Genomic DNA, 12,263 nt, shown 5'->3' on the forward strand with positions numbered 1-12,263 from the left:
TATCGGGTGCCTATGGACTAGGCTGGGTGAACCCAGCCTGATCTGCCCGCTATTTATTTTTTGATTTCTTAAAAGATTGAGCTTGGTCTGGTGAAAGCCAGACTAGCCATGGACCTCAGTTAAACAATGCAAGGGAACATGAATCAGCCTATATTTGCACTAACAATAACGGACAAAAGCTCTTCAACTTTGGCCCGTTAAAATGTGTATGAACAGTCTAGCGACGCATTTCATCAAGGCCCATTTGGACATGTCAGTTATTTGCACCACTGGTTAGATGTAAAACAGCATTTCGTTCTAGACTAGGCTACTGTTACTTAATTTGTGCATTAACAATAACGTTTCAGACTACTGTTACTTAATTTGTGCATTGACAATAAAGTATTACATGAACTAAAGATGACTAAAATCTTATGTAAGAAGAAGAAACATTCACAAAAAATCCATCCATCCAAAAATGACCTTTGTTTTTGATAGCTGTTGAAAACGGCATGGAACTGACAGAGATGTTTTTGTTTAAAAATACATAAAAAATAATAAATAAATAAATAAATAACATTATGCTGATACCTTTTGCTTTTCCCAAATACAATGTAGCCTACAGGTGTAAGTGACCTTTCATCAATCCAGTTGCAATGGATGAACTGTGATGAACTGCCCTACTTGTGATTGTTTAGAGATTTTAAAGGTTTTATAACAATTCTACATCTTCTTTGGCTATTCTACAATCTATTCACCTTTTCAGCACCAGTAGGGTACTTTCTGTGCAGCCGCACACACACACTCAGGCATGCCAAACAAGCATACACAAAAGTTTCAAGAGTGGGGATGGAGTAAAATATGGAGACAAATTGAAGTGTGATTTATTTTCGCGGAACGGATGTACAGGACTGAGCGGCGGTCATATTTTGTACCGCTATGCGGTACATCTAGTTTGGTGTCTTTTTATCGTCTCTGCGTCCTCCTGATTTAAACAGATGCTTTTTCTCATTAAGGAGTTGCTTTAACTCTGGGGTCACCCAGGGCTGTGTGTGTGTGTGTGTGTCTGTGTGTGTGTGTGTGTGTGTGTGCTTTAACTCTGAAGTGGCCCAAGGCTTGTTGTTCAGAAACTTTCTTGGGGATGATTGTGTCCTCACAGAAGTGTATATCCTACTCTGAGAAAGCGAGCGATGCATCATAAACGTATTTCATCTCCACAAATGTGTTCACTGTAGTATTCTATTTTGAACATATATTCTGATCAGATTCCCAGAGCGAAATGCATAATTTGGAAATTAATAGATGTATTATTGAGTGATTTCACAATGTGGACAGAAAAAACATCCTCATGTGCAGGCCCGGTCTTGTGTGTTGTGTTTGGTCACTATATATCCTCATGTGCAGGCCTGGTCTTGTGTGTTGTGTTTGGTCACTATGGGAAATATCAAACCTACACTATTTTCAAAAGCAAAATAAAAAACATTACCAAAAGATTATCATTATCAAAAGCAGAAATGTCACGTGTTTTGTATTCAGCACAGTAGTGTGTAACTGATTCAAACAGAATCAGATCATACAGTATGACTCGTGTGTGTGTGTGTGATACAACAACAAAATATGTATTCTGTTTTATTTAGAAATAATTGTATAGTTTTGACTGAAGTGTTCGGTTTAATGATCTGCCGGGTGCTGGGTTTAGAATAAAGACTTGTCTTTCTCTCTCAAACAGACCTAACTGTTTGTAATCACAGTTATTTTCACCAATTGCTTACGCACAATTTTGAAAACGGGGCCACACACACTCACACACAGAGACACACACACACACACAATAACATAACTCCACACCAAATAGAAGTGTCTGATGTCAGATCCCAAGTTGACTTTACAAATGCTGGGTGACCCTGAGTGGAGTAGTCAGGTTGTTTTACTCATGTACACATGTGCAGAAATATCAAATCACGATCATTGTTAATAATTACTCGTGTACACATGTGCAGAAATATCAAATCACGATCATTGTTAATAATTACTCATGTACACATGTGCAGAAATATCAAATCACGATCATTGTTAATAATTACTCATGTACACATGTGCACATTGTTAATAATTGACTCTCACTATCTGCCTCTGTGGGAAGGGCAGCATGGGCGTGCAGCTAATGGGCCTAACGACTATGTGTGTGTGTGTCTGTAGGCTACCGACTGTGTGTGTGTGCGTGTGTGTGTGTGTGTGTGTCTGTGTGTGTGTGTGTGTGTGTGTGTGTGTGTGTGTGTGTGTGTGTCTGTAGGCTACCGACTGTGTGTGTGTGTGTGTGTGTGTGTGTGTGTGTGTCTGTCTGTCTGTGTGTGTGTGTGTGTGTGTGTGTGTGTGTGTGTTTGTGTGTGTGTGTGTCTGTCTGTCTGTCTGTCTGTCTGTCTGTCTGTCTGTCTGTGTGTGTGTGTGTGTGTGTGTGTGTGTGTGTGTGTGTGCGCGTGTGTCTGTAGGCTACCGACTGTGTGTGTGTATGTGTGTGTGTGTGTGTGTGTGTGTCTGTACTGTAGGCTACCGACTGTGTGTGTGTGTGTGTGTGTGTGAGGGGGAGAGAAGTGTCCACTCAGAGCTGAGGAGGAGAGGAGGTTGTTTACGTGAGGAGAGGAGTGTCGCTCAGAGCAATGTCCTTTTCTTCAACAGTAGGCCTATCCCTGTTGGTAGAGCAGTTACAATTGTTACTGACATGTCTTCACAAATATATTGGCCTGCAATACATTCAACACCAACAATGATATCACAATTAAATGATTCAACTCCTGTGTTTTTAGCTGATTGTTTTTTTATAGCTTGAAGCAGACATGGCTATGGAAAAAAAGAGAAATACTAGTAGGCCTAGCTTGTAGGCCATTGCTGATATACAGGGATGGGCAGTATTTCTAATACATGTATTTAAAATACGTATTTCAAATACAAAATACTATTTTGTAATTTGTATTTTATTGAGATGATGAAAATGCCTTAGTATTTTGTATCAAAATACTTCAGTGTTGTGTATTTTTGTATTTTCAAAATACTGTAAAATACTTTCTGTGAAACACTGAGATGACATCTATCTAACTATCTATACTAAAGCACGAAATCTCTGTCTCTGTCTGTCTGTGGCACCCTCGCATGGTCAAGCCCCTCTGCTCCAGGACAGTGTTTATTTTCCTTTGCTGGACTGATTAACAGGCCCCATAGGTGTCGTCTGAATGCAACACTGTTTGAGAAGTTAGTTGTGCTTAAAGGCATCAGCTGAGGAGACACGACTAGCTTTACACACACTCCTTTGCTCACACAAGGACAGCACAAGGACTTGAGTTCACAAGTTTATATTGCAACACTTGAATTTGCTATTTTGCTATGTTCTCTGACCTGTGAAATATTTCAGTGTTATGGTAACTAAAGATACCTCAAACAAGGACATTTCCAATTTTGCACATTTTAAATAAGAAATGATTGATAATGTTATAATAATTGGCTTCTAATTGGCTTAACTGATTGGATGGTATGTGACAACCTGATTTTTTATTTTTACTTTTTTTTGTATTTACATTGATAGAGGTTGTGCACACACCAGTTTCAAGTGTATACAAAATTAGATAGATAGATAGATAGATAGATAGATAGATAGATAGACAGATAGATACTTTATTGATCCCCAAGGGATCAATCCCCAATAATCAAGAATTATTTATTATTCAACTGAACAAATTATTCAACTGTGATGAAACTCACCATAAGTGTGGTAGTGATGGTGTTAAATAACTTAAAAGGTGAAAATGCTACCTAGTTTAAATTTCTAAGTCATCTATTTGGATTGTTTGTCTTTGAGTTATTGTCACTGATTCATAGGGCAATCTATTACACCAACTGGCTGGGAAGTGCAACAGTTGTGGAGTCGGCATTGCATGCTGCAAAACAGTACATCTCCAAACTTAAAAACAGTAGACTAACAGTCAATAAAAGTGGACTGTCAGAGCAGCACAAAATACTAAGCCATGCCGAGCATCCTGTTCGCTCTTAAACTTTCCATCACATTTGGTGCCTCTGCCTAGCCACTTCATACATACAACATGTGCCTATGTTCAATGTTGCAATAGTATCAGAAGGCCCTATGTGCAATTTGCTTTTGAGCAGGATCCTACAAGAACATTTCAAAATGAATGGAAAGACACAGTGATGAGATTTTGCACTCAGCTGTAGCCTAGGCCTGATAGTGGTGAGTCTGTTATAGCCTATTTACTTGTATTGTAGCCTATGCAACTATTCTATTAAACACTGTGTGCTATAGGCTATTAAACACTATAGGCTATGACCGCTATGTTCTTGCACTATTTTCCCCCATTATATTGTTTCAGTTATCCAAAAGGCTCGAAGGATGCTCTTTATTATATGGCAATTTTGGAAAAATAACTAATAAAAGTGAGGTGAGGTGCCCTCCCGACCCCCCCCCACCCGTTGTTCTCTGGCGCTGACCCAGAGGTTTATATTGGGATGTCTAACATGAGGGGTCAGCATATCTAATTTGTTGACTGATTATGGAAGGAGTCTCAGATGTTTTTCCAGGTAGTGTACAAGTGAAGGGATAGACGGAAAAGGATTTTAGAAAGAAGTATTTTGTAGTATTTTGAAAATACAAAAATACAGTAGGCTAGGCTATTTTATTTTGATACATTTTTTGGCTGCTGTATTTTGTAGCTTATTTTGATAATTTTTTAATGTGGGTATTTGGTATTTTATTTGGAAATACATTTTGATGTATTTGTGCCCATCCCTGCTGATATACAATGCCCAACAGTGAAAAGGACTTTGATGATTTACATAAACAGAACATGCCTTATAAAAAAAACATATAGAATATGCTTTGAGTAGGCCTTGGGGAATCACCCCAAATAGGCCTGTTAGCCTATACTGGCTTTTTTTCAGGATAAAAAAACTGGATAAAAAAATACTGGGCAGCTGGTGACACTCTGGAAAGCAACATGGCTGTATAATAGTACATAAATGCAGAACATGAATTAAATCAGTTGAAACCTCTCAACGTAAATGTTTTTATCATTATGCTATTCTAATATTGTCTTCCATTAACGGCTAAATTATTCAAATGGCATTGATTCTTTCTCGCATCCTCGTCGTTGTCAGTAAAACGCCTTTACAGTAGGGGGCGACACTAACTGAATTCTATCATGTCAACCAAACAAGAAGAAGACAGCTCAGCAAACTGACATTATGCCAGCCGGTATATGAAATTTACGTGAGAGGTGAGTTTATGTAAACTACTGTACGTAAACTAGTGGTAAAGTAAAATTTATGGAAAGTAATTTGTCAGAGAACTGCATGTGTTATCGTATCATCGCGACATGTCAAAGTGTACATGGAAAGTTAATAACTACCTGAGTGGGACCTGATAGATAGCACAGCAGGCTAGTTAGCATTAGTTTGCTATCAAGTAGGAAAATATTTATATTGCCTTTGAAAATAGCTAGCTAATATTTGCTACGATTCTGACAGAGTGTGGTTTTGGAAGCAGCTTGAGTATAACCCACAGTCTAGTGTGTAAAATGGTTTAAATGAATGTCCATGGTCAGCCTTTGCTTGTAAACACACCTTCAAAAGGATAACGTTCATTTGCACATGAACTCAGCTATAGCCTAAATGCAGATTGTTTAGCACTCCTTGTGAACTAACTTAGCCAGTGCCAGGAACAGAGTATGATCTGCAGGTCATCGCTACCTGCCTGAGGGTGTTTAGATGCTAGTGTTAGGGTGATCACTTATCACTGACGGTATGTCACTGACTTTTGAAGCCTACTCTTTTCGACAGGTGTTAAATGTTGCAGAATAGGACCATCGTAAAGACCACGCACTTAACAGGTACAGTAACTGAATGAATGAGTCCCCTGCAAATGCTGCTGACCACCATTTAGAGGTGCTGCTGTTGTCCTGATGTGAGAGCTGTTGCTTGTGCCTGTGTGTGTTTTCCAGAGCGGTGTGAGAGCTGTTGCTTGTGCCTGTGTGTGTTTTCCAGGGCGGTGTGAGAGCTGTTGCTTGTGCCTGTGTGTGTTTTCCAGAGCGGTGTGAGAGCTGTTGCTTGTGCCTGTGTGTGTTTTCCAGAGCGGTGTGAGAGCTGGGGCTTGTGCCTGTGTGTGTTTCCAGGGCACGGGGAGAGGCGGTGAGAGAGGATGAGTGGACGCAAGAGAGGAGGCCGGCCCAATCGGGGAGGAGGACGTTTCAACAAGCCCCGTGGACGAGGAGGAGGAGGTGGGGGAGGAGGAGGTGGGGGAGGAGGTGGGGGAGGAGGTGGCAGGAAAGGAGCTAGCAGCGGTTGGGATGATGGTGATGACTTCAGCCTCAACATGGGTCCGGCACCCTCCCAAAAACCCCAACGCGGCGGTGGAGGTCGCGGAGGAGGAGGTCGTGGCCGTGGGAGAGGGGGGCGTGGAGGTCGCGGGGGTCGTGAGGACGGCAGAGGTCGTGGCGGTGGAGGTGGCGGTGGAAGAGGGAGAGGGACGTCTCAGGCTCCGTATCGCGGGCGCAGCAGCCCTCGGCCGGACGAGGAGAGGCGGGCGCAGTTCAAGACGGAGCAGCACGCCCCCCTGCCGCTGCAGAAGATCCACATGACGTCGGAGAACCAGCTGCAGGTCAAAGAGCTGCTGAGAGAGCTGCAGAGCCAGGAGTACAGCGGCCAACACAGGTGTGTGTGTGTGTGTGTGTGTGTGTGTGTGTGTGTGTGTGTGTGTGTGTGTCATCATTATGTAAATATTGTTCTGTGTTTGAATTAGGCTAACACAGTAGTGTGTGTGCGTGTGCGTGTGCATGTGCGTAGATAGATCAAAAGAGTATATACTGTATACTGTACTTTATTGATCCCCAAGGGGAAATTCAAGGTCTCAGTAGCATACAGACATCACACACAACATGCACTTACAGCAGAAAGGGTAAATATAAGTATATACATATAACTAAACTCCACTATACAATAGAGACAGTAGTAGATAAGAAAAACTAACAAAACTAAATACTAAATATACTATGTAAATTAAATAAAAAAATCCACAGTGTGCTTGAGGGTGATCAAGCATGAGACGCTTGCAGTGACAGGGCCGGGACTGGCCTGTAGTTCTGTGTGCATGGTGAGGTGCTCAAGAGAGTGAGTGTCATGGGAAGGTGCAAAAGGTAGTCCAACAGCAGTGCAACATAATAAGGTCTAGAGACCAGCATAAATAATATGGACAGATAAGAGAGTAATGTATACTGTAGACAAGGTAAAATAAAAACTATGTCAAGAACAGGTTGAGGTAATAGGGTTACAGCCATTCAGTATTGTAGCAGAAGCCATTGGTCATGTGTGCTAATATAGCATGAAAAACAGTGTAGCAGAAGAACAGTAGTAAGACATTAGGCTGTGGACAGTAGTAAAACAGTAGTAAAACAGTAGTAAAGCAGTAGTGGGCAGTAGTGGGCAGTCGGTACTCAAACATGGAGAGGGTGGAGAGCGTGTGTGTGTCGGTGTCATCATAATGTAAATGTGGTTCTGTGTTTGAATTAGGCTAACACAGTAGTGTGTGTGTGAGTGTGAGAGTGTGTCAAATGTGTCAGTCATCATTACGTAAACGTGGTTCTGTGAATTAGGCTCACACACATCTGTAGTTAACGTATGTCTGTGTCCCAGTGAGTCAGGCTCAGACTACGACTATGAGGAAGAGGAAGAGGAGGGTGAGGAGGAGTATGACGAGCTGGACGTGCGTGATGAAGGGCAGTACTGGAGCACACGGGACCAAGGGCTGGACAGCGCTCAGACGGACGAGTACGAGCTCGAGGAGGAGACGGACAGGGACGCACACACACCCGAGCCCGTCGCCTCTCTCTTCGCTCTGGGAACGCTCAGCAGGTACACACATACACGCACACACACACACACACACACACACACACACACACACACACGTTTGCGGCACTATCACGTCTGGTGTGGCCAGTTCCATTGATTATAGCGGAAGTCAATATATAATATTAATGTACTCTCTGCAGTGGAGCACTTAAACTATAACCACACATGAACTTCATAGCAAGTATACACAGTTGTCATAAGTCCATGCTAGTGTACACATACACTTTAGGCGTAATAGTCTTTGATTGTGTGTGTGTGTGTGTGTGTGTGTGTGTGTGATGTAGGTATGGCTTCGACCGTGAGCGCAGCCGGCGTGTTTTGGAGGCGGGGCCAGGCGAGGTGGGCGGGACCCTAGAGCTCCTCCTCCAGCAGCTGTTCTCGGAACGCTACGGGCCAGACGCGCTCTCCCCCGCCACGACTGACCCTCCGTCGCCCGCCGACTGCCACAGCGTCCGTGACGAGGAGGCCTTCGCGCTCGACGCCATCTACGGCGACCGCTTCGTCCAGCGCATCGCCGACCGCGTCTGGACCGTCGACATACAGCTCGACTGGCTCTCGGCGGCGGCCACCGCCCAGAGCTCGGCCAGATCGACCAATCGGGGCAAGCAGGGGGCGGGCTCGTCCTCCCAGGTGTGTAAGTTCTACCTGAAGGGCGCTGGGTGTAAGTTTGGCGAGCGCTGTCGGTTCCGGCACCAGCTGGCGGGGGACGAGCAGGCTCCGCTGGCCCCGTTGCAGGGCTCCCAGGCGGGCTTCAGCAGCGACGACACCCCCCTGTACCAGCTGGAGGTGCGTTTCCCCCCCGGCAGCCGCTACCCTCACCAGCCCCCTCTGGTGGCCTTCTGCACCAACGACGCCTCTCTCTCAGCCGCTGGGCGCCTCAGCTTGACTGAGTACCTGTTCGGCCTATCGCTGAGCGCCGCGCAGGAGGCGGAGCCTGTGGTCTACACGCTGCTCTCCACCCTCGAGGAGGAGCAGCCAATCAGAGACCTGCTGTCAGTCACGCATCACAAGTACAGCTCCCCGCCCCCAGTGATCGCCCCGCCCCCGACAAACATGACAGCAAAGACCAAGAATGGCCGGACCAATCTGCCTCCCGCTCCAACAACAGTGTCCAAGCCAACCGCTGGCCCGACAACAGTGTCCAAGCCAACCGCTGGCCCGACAACAGTGTCCAAGCCAACCGCTGGCCCGACAACAGTGTCCAAGCCAACCGCTGCCCCGACAACAGTGTCCAAGCCAACCTCCGCAACAACCAATAGTGTCAGAAACAGACAACAGGAAGGTATGTAAACAGATCACCAGCTGTAGTTCTAGTATAAGTATAGTATAAGTATATATACTCTTTTGATCCCGTGAGGGAAATTTGGTCTCTGCATTTATCCCAATCCGTGAATTAGTGAAACACACTGCACACAGTGAGGTGAAGCACACACTAATCCCGGCGCAGTGAGCTGCCTGCAACCACAGCGGCGCTCGGGGAGCAGTGAGGGGTGAGAGGTGCCTTGCTCAAGGGCACTTCAGCCGTGCCTACTGGTCGGGGTTTGAACCGGCAACCCTCTGGTTACAAGTCCGAAGCGCTAACCAGTAGGCCACGGCTGCCCAAGTTCAAGTTCTCACAGAAGTCATAGTGTAAAATATTGGAAGCACAGTATTTATTATGTCACATGCAAACGCGCGTATATCACCTGTAATTGAGGTGTGGCAAACTGTGGTACGATTAATAGCTTTGTTATTTTTTTTCACCATTTCATACAGAAAAAAGTAAACCAGAGTGGATATTTGACAACATGGATGTCACTTCACACCACTAGCTTAGAATGAACTAGCCACTAGCCACGAAGCCTGTGGTGGCTCCAGCTGAAGTTCTCCATCAATAACTTTGTGTGTGTGTGTGTATTGCTACAGTGGAGAGTGTGTGTGAGGAGGAGCAGGAGGAAGAGGAGGATGAGGGTGAGGAGGAGGTGCGGGCCGTGCCGGTGGAGAGTGAGAGCTATGTGAACTTCAGGAAGAGGATGGAGAGGAGGGTGGAGACCAGACCGCAGGACATGGAGCAGGACAACAAGAAGCTCCGCAGAGACTTCAAGAGGAAACAGGTAACACACACACACACACACACACACACACACACACACATACATATATATATACACACATGTACACACACACACATGTACACACACACACACACACATGTACACACACACACACACACACAACAAGATGCTGTGCAGGGACTTCAAGAGGAAACAGGTAACACGCACACACACACACATACACACACATACATATACACACATGTACACACACACACATGTACACACACACACACACACACACACACACACACACACACACATGTACACACACACACACACACACACAACAAGATGCTGTGCAGGGACTTCAAGAGGAAACAGGTAACACGCACACACACACACATACACACACATACACACAAACACACACACATACAGTACATATATACACACATGTACACACACACACATGTACACACATATACACACACACACACACACACACACACACACACATGTACACACACACACAACAAGATGCTGTGCAGGGACTTCAAGAGGAAACAGGTGACACACACACACATATATACACACATGTACACACACACACACATGTACACACACACACATGTACACACACATGTACACACACACACATGTACACACACACACACGTACACACACAGACACACACACACATGTACACACACACACATGTACACACACACACATGTACACACACACACATGTACACACACACATGTACACATACACACACACACATATACATACGTACGCACGCACACACACATACACACACACACATACGTGACCCTGCAAGGTGAAACCAGTCGCTTTGCGCACGGTGCTATTTTGAGAAAATCAACGATAAACAAATGTACGGGTTAAAATGTCGAATTTGCATAATTCCACAGTCTACACTTTCATATTGTGAACAAAATTCACGGAAAAACATACGTTTTGACTGTCTACTATGACTTTATTTAGTTGATTCAACACATTAGCGTGACAATTTACTTACAACGGTGATTTTCTCCTCTTCTGGCGTATCGTGACGGAAGAACCATGCCAACTTTGGATGCGGTTATCTTAGCGATACTTTTTGCAATACATACATACATACATACATACATACATACATACATACATACATACACACACACACACACACACACATATACACATATACATATACGTACACGCACACACACACAGAAATATTCACCCACATCAGGATTATGCTATTTCTGTTTCTGCACAGTGATTGTGTGTTTGCGTTAAGGCCGTGTGTGTGCCTCAACATAACAACATCTTTACAATATCAGGTACAGATACTGATGCTGTGTGTATATGTTTGTGTGTATACTGATGAGGTGTGTGTGTGTGTGTGTGTGTCAGTCGTCCAGGCGGTACCTGTCTCTGCAGCAGCAGCGGCACAAGCTGCCCGTGTGGAAGGAGAGGCGGAGCATCCTACACACTCTGGAGGAGAACCAGGTGCTGGTGGTCAGTGGCATGACCGGGTGAGACACACACACACACACACACACACACACACACACACACACAGCATCCTACACACTCTGAAGGAGAACCAGGTGCTGGTGGTCAGTGGCATGACCGGGTGAGACACACACACACACACACACACACACACACACACACACACACACAGCATCCTACACACTCTGGAGGAGAACCAGGTGCTGGTGGTCAGTGGCATGACCGGGTGAGACACACACACACACACACACACACAGCATCCTACACACTCTGGAGGAGAACCAGGTGCTGGTGGTCAGTGGCATGACCGGGTGAGACACACACACACACACACACACAGAGCATCCTACACACTCTGGAGGAGAACCAGGTGCTGGTGGTCAGTGGCATGACCGGGTGAGACACACACACACACACACACACACACACACACACACAGAGCATCCTACACACTCTGGAGGAGAACCAGGTGCTGGTGGTCAGTGGCATGACCGGGTGAGACACACACACACACACACACACACACACACACACACACACACACACAGCATCCTACACACTCTGGAGGAGAACCAGGTGCTGGTGGTCAGTGGCATGACCGGGTGAGACACACACACACACACACTAATGATACACACAACACATAATGCACACGCACTTATAAACAGACACACACACACACAGACACTTATGGATACACATACATATACACACACACACACACACACACACAGCCTGACCAAAAAATAATTATCAATGTTTGTGTGTGTGTGTGTGTAAAGCTGTGGGAAGACCACTCAGATCCCGCAGTTCATCTTG

At 45.1% G+C, this 12,263-nt stretch overlaps 1 protein-coding gene across 2 annotated transcripts in view; it reads left to right on the forward strand.

The window, feature by feature from the left end:
• The first annotated feature begins 4,888 nt into the window (after nucleotides 1-4,888).
• dhx57 (DEAH (Asp-Glu-Ala-Asp/His) box polypeptide 57) overlaps nucleotides 4,889-12,263 on the forward strand; it is a 26,326-nt gene continuing 18,951 nt past the window's right edge. The window contains exons 1-9 of one of the 2 annotated variants that reach the window (XM_042066475.1): nucleotides 4,889-5,258; nucleotides 5,821-5,870; nucleotides 6,153-6,690; nucleotides 7,669-7,887; nucleotides 8,172-9,014; nucleotides 9,105-9,169; nucleotides 9,793-9,980; nucleotides 11,343-11,464; nucleotides 12,227-12,263. The exon at nucleotides 12,227-12,263 is cut by the window's right edge and continues 153 nt beyond it. In XM_042066475.1, coding sequence (XP_041922409.1) covers nucleotides 6,179-6,690; nucleotides 7,669-7,887; nucleotides 8,172-9,014; nucleotides 9,105-9,169; nucleotides 9,793-9,980; nucleotides 11,343-11,464; nucleotides 12,227-12,263 — 1,986 coding nt within the window. In that variant the 5' untranslated portion in view covers nucleotides 4,889-5,258; nucleotides 5,821-5,870; nucleotides 6,153-6,178. Of the gene's footprint in view, nucleotides 5,259-5,820; nucleotides 5,871-6,152; nucleotides 6,691-7,668; nucleotides 7,888-8,171; nucleotides 9,170-9,792; nucleotides 9,981-11,342; nucleotides 11,465-12,226 lie in introns of both variants that reach the window. The other variant, XM_042066474.1, reaches the window with a different exon arrangement.

This window comes from Alosa sapidissima, chromosome 16 (assembly GCF_018492685.1).
Source record: "Alosa sapidissima isolate fAloSap1 chromosome 16, fAloSap1.pri, whole genome shotgun sequence".
NCBI classification, from domain to species: Eukaryota; Metazoa; Chordata; class Actinopteri; order Clupeiformes; family Clupeidae; genus Alosa; species Alosa sapidissima.